The sequence below is a fragment of the Galeopterus variegatus genome, unplaced genomic scaffold (assembly GCF_000696425.1).
Source record: "Galeopterus variegatus unplaced genomic scaffold, G_variegatus-3.0.2 Scaffold2660, whole genome shotgun sequence".
In the NCBI taxonomy this organism is placed as follows: Eukaryota; Metazoa; Chordata; class Mammalia; order Dermoptera; family Cynocephalidae; genus Galeopterus; species Galeopterus variegatus.
The window spans coordinates 40,437-50,070 of NW_007728771.1; the positions used below are offsets into that span (position 1 = coordinate 40,437).

At 37.1% G+C, this 9,634-nt stretch overlaps 1 protein-coding gene across 3 annotated transcripts in view; it reads left to right on the plus strand.

Annotated features, from left to right (window-relative positions):
* The first annotated feature begins 1,231 nt into the window (after positions 1-1,231).
* The window catches only part of YTHDC1 (YTH domain containing 1), a 40,695-nt gene continuing 32,292 nt past the window's right edge, over positions 1,232-9,634 (plus strand). For 2 of the 3 annotated variants that reach the window (XM_008582517.1, XM_008582518.1), the window contains exon 1: positions 1,242-1,585. In XM_008582517.1, the coding sequence (XP_008580739.1) occupies positions 1,558-1,585 (28 nt within the window). In that variant the 5' untranslated portion in view covers positions 1,242-1,557. Of the gene's footprint in view, positions 1,586-9,634 lie in introns of all 3 variants that reach the window. The other variant, XM_008582519.1, reaches the window with a different exon arrangement.

The window sequence follows — 9,634 nt, forward strand, 5'->3', positions numbered from 1 at the left end:
GTGAAAACCATAAAAGTGGAATCCTGGCAGAAGATGGGGCTGTTGCTCACTATCCCAAATGCAACCTGCACTTTGTCTGAAGTGTGTATTTCTTTCTTTTTGTATCAAACTTGCCTTTAGCAGGCTGCTGTTCACCCTGAGGCCAGCCTACTCTGTCTGTAAATGTGTATTTCCTACTTTTGTATTAAACTCGCTCTGGTTGTGTCTCACTTTCCTGGGGCCAACCCACACTTCGCTGGACTTCCTTTTGGTAAGTGGCTGCTCACCCTCTTGAACCAACCTGCCACTTGGTGCTAAACTTATGTATTTCTTACTTTTGTATTGAACTTAATGTGGGCCCTGCCTTGTCTCTGGAGCTAGGCTCTCCTTTCTCTGTGAAATCTGTTTCTCTTATTTGTTACATTAAACCTGTTTTCACTTTCTACTGCAATTCTGCCCTTGAATTTTTTCCTGTGGCAGAGTCAACAATCTGGTAAAAGGACAGGGTAGGTTGAGGCCTGCTATTGGGCCTTTCCCGACCCTATCTTCCCACATCACTTTCTCTCTTGCAACTCAGTTATGTGCAGTGAAGCAAATTAACATTTTCATTCCTTTGTACAATGAACTTTATATTTGTTCCGCCTACAGATTTTACCACATTATGTAGTTATGTAATTGTTGGTCACTTCTGTAGTTTCAATTCCTCAAGGGTCTGTTTAAATCGACAGGCCTGGATAAATGTTTAAATCAAATCGGTTATGTGAATTATAAAGCCATATTAAAATACAATTCTTTTCCCCAGTTAAAAGCAAAACAAACCTAATACGCTTTTGTGACCACAAGGGAGTCAGTTGCATGCTCCACTGCCTTTAAGTAACCCTGGGGCCCCAACTAAGAATGTTTATCTGGTACACTTACGGGATTGGCCCAGACTTGTCCTAAATAAGAACCTGATTTCAAGAACTGAATCAAGAGTCTTATGAAGACACAAGAAGTACTTTTGCCTCTAGGTAATAAGGCTTAATGCGTCTCAGGTGGGAAAACCGCGCCATCTGGGCGTATACAGCCCACTACGCTGCCGCGGCTGGAAAACAACCTGAACAATCTAACCACGGTGATGAGTCCTTCTGGGGACATCCGGGCTACGGGACGGGGCGACGTACTGACGTCACGTGACGTCCCCTTGCCCGTCCCGCTCTTCTGCGCAGCCTGACGCTCGGAGAGAGAAACGAGGCGTAAACAGCGCAGGGCATTTCGGGAGCGGGATTGTTTCGCGCAGGAAGCAGGCTCCATTTTAGCGCCGCCCGCCGTCGCCATCTGTTTCTCTTCCCTCCCCCGACTCCCGCCCGTATCTGAGCCCCAACGGGAAGGCAGGGCCTAGGCTGTCAGAACCTGGAGTGAAAGGAGGGAAAGAGGAAAAGGAGGGTGAGTCGAGAAGAGTGAGTGGTAGAGGCCAGTGCGAAGCGCGCATCCGGGGCGGACGGACTGACGGACGGGCCCGTGCTACTGCTGCCGCGGCGCCCGCGCGAGTCGCGTATAGGCGGCGGCGGCGGCAGCAGCGGAAACCGGAGGGGAGCAATGGCGGCCGACAGCCGGGAGGAGAAAGGTTAGTGCGGAGAAAGGTGACGGGCGGAGGCGGGGCTCAGGAGTGGGGAGATGGAACGGTGGTCGTCGTTGCGGAGTGGGGGTTGGGGAGGTTACCCTACGTCGCGCGGAGCTGGTCGCCTTCGCTGAGACACGGACTCATTGGCAGAGACCAGGCCTGCCCTTTCGTCCTCGATTTCTGTATGGCCCAACACCTAGTTTTTTTTTTTTTTTTTTTTTTTCTTTTTTTAAAATCCGGCTTGAATTTCCGTTTAGCTCTCCTGGGCGCGGCTGAGAACGGGCCTGTTCTGCGTTGCAGGCCCCTAGGTTTATTTCCTGGTAGTATTATATGTTTGAATGCGTGTTTTCAGAACAACCTTATTATCTGTTAGTCTAATTTCGAAAACCTTTAGTGCCGCCTACAGCACTGTTAGTCTGGTTAGTGAGCATGTTTGGTAAGTGGTACTGTTGGATAATTAATTTTGAGAAGTATCTACTCGTAATTTTTTATTGTTCTTTGAAATAGACAAAGGGGCAAGAATCGCCCGTTTTGTTCTTCGAATACTTATTTTAGAGAACATGATGTTTGAAACGATAATGATGTGGTTTAGGCCTGGCAAAAAAATTCTGGCTACTATTCTGCTATAAACACGCTGTGCTTAGCTCTCGGGGTACATCCAGGAACGAATGGGTGCAAAGTTATAGAGAGTTGGAGGGATAAAATTGCATTGAAATATAGGAAGAACTCAGGTTGGTAGAATGGAATGTCATGTCCTTTGAAATACCGAGCTCCCTGGCTCTAGAAATGGTTAATGTAGATCTTGTATCAGTAGCTGTCTGGAGAGTGGTGTAGATTAGATGCTGTTTTAAGATCTTTAACCCTGAAATTATCATGATGGTCTTGGAAAGGTTATAGGCGATGAAAACATAGCACAATTGCTGCCTTGTAACTCACAGATCTCTTCTGTGTGGCTAATTAATTTGAAATGGGAATTTGTTAAGTGGGCCCTTGACTTAAGAGTCAAGTTGCATTAGGCCTATGATCCTCTCTTGTATATTTCTGGTTTCTACACCAGGAGAGGCTTCATGCTTCTGTGAACTTCTCTAGGATAGGAACAAGCTTGGGAAGTGAAGTGGGTGGGAATATGTTTAAAATATTGCCATTATCCTAAAGCATTTCGTCGATTAGGTTATAGCTAATGTATTTTCCATTCTTACCTAATCCATCCATTCCCACTTTTTCTTTTTTTTTTTTTTGGAGAAATCTAGAAGGAATGCGAAGATAGGATTGTGTGGTGTTAGTGAATAGGAAACTGCTTTTAACTAGTAGTAAAGTCGGTTATTAAAATGAATTTTAATCAGTAGAAATACAATCAACATTTGAATTGTCAGTGTGTTATTTATGAGCAATGTGTATGGGAGTCTTTAGTGGTTGTGGTAGGCAAGATGAACCAAATGCAAAATTGAGTAAAATTCATTACTTCTCAAAAATTCGTTGTCTGTTAAGGTGAATGCACTTATTAAGACAGTAATAGGGTAGACACAAAAATGCACTTTGAAGAAGAAAAATAGATGATGATTTAAAAGTTTTGTTTTAAAAACGGATTTAGTGATGATAATGCAGTCTGAATACATAATAAGCTTTATAACTTATCGGGAAGAAGTGATGCCACCTATTAGCAGTGCTTAGGATGAATTTTTCAACTTTTGACAGGGTTCTTTGCCTCACATTTGTGTAGTTTTTTAAAAAACTTAATTTTCATAACTGACCTCTATTTTAAAAATTCTGATATAAGTGCTTCTGATATAATTCTTTAAATAAGAATTATAGCCAGAATTAGAATCAATACTTGACTCTGTCTCATACTTGATAACAAAGGAAAATGGGAATCTGAGTTCTTTATTTCCATCAGTTATCTTATAGGAAACATTAGGCAATTATAAAGATAAACCCTGTAAGAATCTTGGTCATGTCACAAACCTTAAATTTCTTATATGATTCCATAAATGGTGTAAGATTTTGATAAGGAATGAGTCTGAGTTGCAGAAATTTGTAATTATATTAATCACAGGACAGTTAAATAGTCTTGATAGTAGAGTTCTTGAATTATTGGTCTTTGCACATGAGCTGTATAATAGACATTAATTTCTATACTGCTTCTACAGTACTCATACATACAAGCTGAAGCCTATTATAACTGCCAGATTGGCAGCTCCTTGTGATTTTTGTGATTATTTGTCCAAGTGGATTGAAAGATGTTGGGATGTTGGTGTTAACAAATGCTTGAATGCCATTTTTCTATATATATATAAGGAGGAAATACACACCTTTTCTGTTATTATGAACTTTATTTTATAATTTTTTAAAAATATAAATATAAATAAATGTACTTAATATAAATATTTGTATAAATTTTATTTCTTAAGCTCTTACAAAGTTCTCTACAAATAACAGTTATAAAAGTTTAATCTATCCAAATGTGTATAATGAATTACCACTTTCATAAGTAACATGATTTCTGCATTATCACACTGGAAAGAAGCTCCATGAGGGCTAGAAGTATGTCGGTACTGTTTAGCAAATTCCTGGTGTACAGTAGTTACGTCCCAATGTCTTAAATATTTACAGGGTTGAACTACATTAATTACTGACTAGTTATATGACATGTACGATGTAATATCCAAAGCTAAGAATTTCTCAGTTTTTAAGTTGTATGGCAGTCACCCCTTATCCGTGGGGGTACGTTCCAAGACCGTCAGTAGATGCCTGAACTCAGGGATAGCACTGAACCCTCTGTATACTTTGGTTTTTTCTTATTATGTGGTAAAGTTTAATTTATAAATTAGGCACAGTAAGAGATTAACAGTAATAAAATAGTACAATTATAGCAATATGCCAGCATCACTACTCTCATCTTTTGGGGCCATTGTTAAGTAAAATAAGGTTTACTGGAACGCAAGCACTGCAATATGGTGACAGTTGATCTGATAACTTAGTCAGCTACTAAGTGACTGAGAGGTGGGTAACTTATACAACATGGATATGCTGGACAAAGAGTTGATTTGCTTTCTCAGTGAAATGGAGTGGGACAGTGTGAAAGTTCATTACACTATTCAGAATGGTGCACAATTTTAAAAAATTTATGAATTGTTTATTTCTGGAATTTTCCACTTAATATTTTTGGACTGTGGTTGATGTCAGATAACTGAAACCTGAAATAATGGGGGGGACTCTATATATACATCGCATGAGTACGTATGTATGTATACAATTATATATGCACAAGCACATACATACGTACCATGGCCCTCACTGTAGTAAGTCCATAGGGTAAAACTGTCTTTTCTAGTTCACTTTAGTTAGGACTTTATAAAGCATAGAATATGTAATTCTTTTACCTATGATAGAATTAAGGTAGAAAATTAAAAATGCTAACCTTAGATCTCTGTTGTATATTTTTTGGAAGACAGCTAATTTGGATGGGGTGGGAAATCCAAATCTTAACTTCATTTAGAGGAATGACAGTTTTGAATGACAAAAAGTGGCCGAGAAACTGGTCTAATGTAAAATGTTGTTTGCAAGGTAACAGAAGGAAAGGTTCCATTGCCAAAGCCCACTAAAACTACATTAAGTGAATTAAGATGAAAAGGAATGATGTATGTAGGCGTGCTGTGTCAGAAAACAAAATGTGTAGTATATTTGACCTTTTCTTCTTTCTTAAAATACTAAGTCTTAGTCTTACGCCGGACACTGAAGTAAATAGTACTTTGCATCTTCTGATCCAGAAGCTTCTGGGGTCAAAAAATGACTTTGTCCCAGATAAAGGTTAATTTTCTACACTGTTTTTCCTGTAGTTCAGGTTTGTAACTTTCCTGGGCTGGAAATTTCAAGATTAAGTTTATATTCCGGTATAATGGAAAGAGCACTGAATTTGATTCGGGGTTGTGAGATTTTAGTTAAGTCACTTAATTTCTGTGGGCTTCATTTTGGAATTCTTGTTACACACTTAACCTTGTAAGGTTAAACTACTTTGAAAGCCAGTTAAATATTTTAGTTCTTACAGTTACCAAAAAAACAAACAAAATTCCCTCAATCAGGCAACAAAGAACTAGCCTCGTTAACTTCTAGCATGTTGTCAGTTATGGAACAGGCTACTTTAAAATTTTTTTTTTTTTTTAATTTCGGCAACCTTTAAAAGTCAAGCAGTTTCAATTAAAAGCCTGGGTTTGGGGATCCTCTTGAAAATTTGGAAGATCTGATGACACTGTGCTTTTGTTCTGTCAAGGCATGTAATCCACTGTAGTTGAGTAAGATTGACCTCTTTATTGGTCCTACTCTTTTACAAAGTATTGTACTCTTATACTGAATACAAAACTGGAGAGTTTGGTGTTCCTACCTCAGTGTCTATTGAACTAAACCTTGAGTTTATTTGAGATTGTTTAACATCGCTGTTATTCAGGAGTTTCAGACGTCCATGTGTACTAGGGTCAGGCAGAGAGAGTACTTGTTTAATATGGTAGGTAATAGTATTATGTTACAAAGAAAAAAAAAAAAAAGAACAGGCATGGTCTATGTTCAGGCTGTTCTAGTTAATACACTGATTAATCAGGCGTAAACCCAGACTGTCTCATACAGAAGGTAACATATGTCAAGGTTTTTGTATTAGGGCTTCACCAACCGGTTGTTTTCAGGTGAGAATCTGGGCTTCTATTGATCAAATAGTCCTTTTAAAAAAAAGTGGGTTCTTATATTAAATTGTTGGGAGTTTTCAGATATAAAGTACACAAGAGTTGGATTTATCCTGTAGGCTGCTAGTATATAACTTTTGGGTGGTTTTGAATTTTAGCTCTGAATAGAAATACTGTTTAATCAAGCATTGTTTCATTGAGCTAATTTGTTGCACTGGCATATTATGAAAAAACCCATCTTGTGGCATCTTGATTTTGAAACACAATCTTAGAGATTTTAAAATGATTTTTAAAGTCTATGGTTTTCTATATGGACATCAAAAAAACTTTTAATGTGAAGTGTTTTATCCCATAGAAATTAGGAGTATTTTTACAGTAGATGAATTGTATGTTTACAGAACTTGTCTTAACCTGGTATTTTCTAACCTTTGTTTATTTTACTGCTGATATTCTTAGGTTGAGGTGCTGCTGACAAACCACTAAGAAGTATATGAACATCTCTATTTATATAGACTATCAATTATGATAAATTTCAGGATAAAGAAAGTGATTTAAAACATTTATCAAGGTAGATTAAGGAAAGTCATCCTAGAACTAGTGGAGGTTACTTGATATTTCTTGAAGAGCTATTTTTTTTTCCCATAAAGGACATGCCAGCGCTGGTTATAGTCTTTAACAGCAGTAGCTTGTGAGAGTATTAAAGCAATGTTTTTTTGCGTAACCAATTCATTTTAAATTGAAAAAAAATGAATTAAAATATATGCAAAGTGTACCTTTTCTAGCTAATGAAGGAAGTGGCCAGAGGAATCAGCTTAAGTTAGCTCAGCTTAAGTTAGCCTTATATCCCAATGCGATAAGCTCTAACATTGACCTTTTTAAACCAGTTTTTGGTTTTTAAAAATACACCTTCCATTTATAATTAAAATCTGTACAGTTAAAACTAAGTGAATGTGGTAGTTTTGAAAACATTTACCATGTTTTCGACATTTCTCCCAACAGAAAGTGGAGTATATACGTCCCTTCTCTTTGAACCTGGGTATGCTTTTGTGATTGCCTCTGTGAATAAAGTACTGTGGTAATGTTGCTGGATTTCTGCCTGGTCCTTTCTCTGTTGGGACATACACCTTTAGAGCCCCAAACGAACCATGTAAGAGGTTTGCTTACCCTAAAACTGCCATAGTGGAGAGTGATCACAGAGAGGGATGCAGGAGTCCCAACTGCTTTGACTCTTACTAGCCTAGGTGCCGGCCAGGCATGTGAGTTGAACAAACCTTCGAATGATTCCAGCCACAGCTACCCTTTGACTGCAACCACATGAGAGACACTAGTTGAGCCCCAGAACCATGAGCAATAATGAAAAATGATTGTTACTGCTTTAAGCCACCAAGTTTTGGGGTGCTATCTTGTGAAGCAGTAGATAATTGGGACATGTATATACTTGTTTTATTGAAGAAAGGATTTTGTTTTGTGTTCTGGACCAGATTTTATATGTCATGTAGTCTAGTCATTAGCAAAAGGGTTGTGGCAGGTAGGTCATATTAGAATTTGATAGTGATAAGGAAAGACTGATAGGTTGAAAAACTCATCAGGAGACTCAAATAATTGTCCTTTTCCTTCCCCAAATGCTGGTCTTTTATTCTAAATGCCTATTATGAGAGGTGAAGAAACTGGAGCTCAGAAAGACTTGAACTTTCCTGACACCTAGCTTTTAAGTGATAAACCTGGATTTCCTTACCTCTAAATCTCTTTCCCTTATATATCATATTTTGGTAGAAAATATAAATGGAGTCAGTGATGGAGAAAAGTAACTTAAAATGTGGTCATTAATATCAGGGATTGGGACAACTTTTTGTAAAGGGTCAGATAGGCTTTGCGGGCCATGTGAGTTTTCTGTCTCCTATATATATTCTTGGTGTTTTGTTTATTTTCTTTTAACACCTTAAAAATGTAAAAAAACATTCTTATCTTGCAGGCCATACAAAACAGGCCGTGGGCCAAATTTGTTATGCAGATCTTAGTTTGCCAATTGGTGATAAAACCATACAGTTAGCATAGTGATGTCTGAACTATAATATAGATGAAAATGTGTGCACCATCAAGTGAGGATGTTATGGTTGATATTAAATATAAAATGTTGTAATGTTGGAGGTACAGAGCTTTCTGGTGCACTAATTTGAAATTAATCTACTAGTGCACGTGACCTTTTACTATTTTGCGTTTGTTTTGTGTTCTTTATATTTTACTTAATGGCGCTTTTAATGTTCCCCGTCTAATTTAATCATAGATTTAGAAAGCCTGACCTCCAGACTCTTAACCATTACCAGACAGGTGTATTTGGTAAGCTTGAACTTCTGAGCTTCTGTTTATCTGCAAAATAATGGATGATAAATCATGCCTATTTCATATTATATGTACATATGACATATGCAAAAGTGATAAAATGTTCAAAGTGACAAATTTTTATTAAATAAGCATTGGTTAATATTCGTTGTCTTGAAAAAATTTGTAGGCGCTTTCTAAAACTGCAAGTAATGTTCAAATTTGTTAAAACTTTTAAACAATACCACCTTTTTTTTTTTTATAGGGAAGCCATGATTTAGGCCTGTCTTTGAAATTTAAGTTGATTTAAATTAACCTCCTGCATAATTCCTTCATCCTGTATTTATTAGATTTAGAACATATAAAGTATCTAATTTCATGTCAGTGTTCAGGCTTTGGGGATAATATTTCTAATCAAGATCTAGTGATTTCATAGATGATTTGTGCAGGACTCTACTTAATTGCCTATTTTGTAGTGATAGTTTTAAATTTTTTCTTTTTGTCTTCTACAAATATATTGAACATTTTTTTACTAATAGAGACTTTGTCCCAATAATCGTTAAAGATCTGCAAAACTTGGATTACTTCTATCAAACCATTGAATCTGTTTTTATTTTTTATAATATAGAGTCTGAAATGGTGTTTACCACCATTCACACCTTGAGGGAATTTTGTCTTTTTGAAAACTTGAATCTAAAGGATGAGAGAAGCCTTTTTGGTTGACATATCTTGATTTTTTTAAATAACATTTTAAATTAAGTAAACAAAAATAAAAAGTCCATATAGTGTATGTTCATTTTAGAAAAACAGTAAAGTACAGATCAGCATTCATGCTACTCAGAAGAAACAATTGTTATGAGATTCCAAACATAGTAATTTTCAAAAACCTTCCTTTATTTTTTTTATTTTTTTTTATTTTTGAATTTCACAAAGTTTTTTTTTTTTAATTTTTATTTTGTCAATATACAATGTATATGATTATTATGGCCCATCACAGACCCCCCCCGCCCTCCTCCCCCTCCCCCCCCCCCCCCGGTTTTTTTTTTGTGTGTGTGTGTGTGTG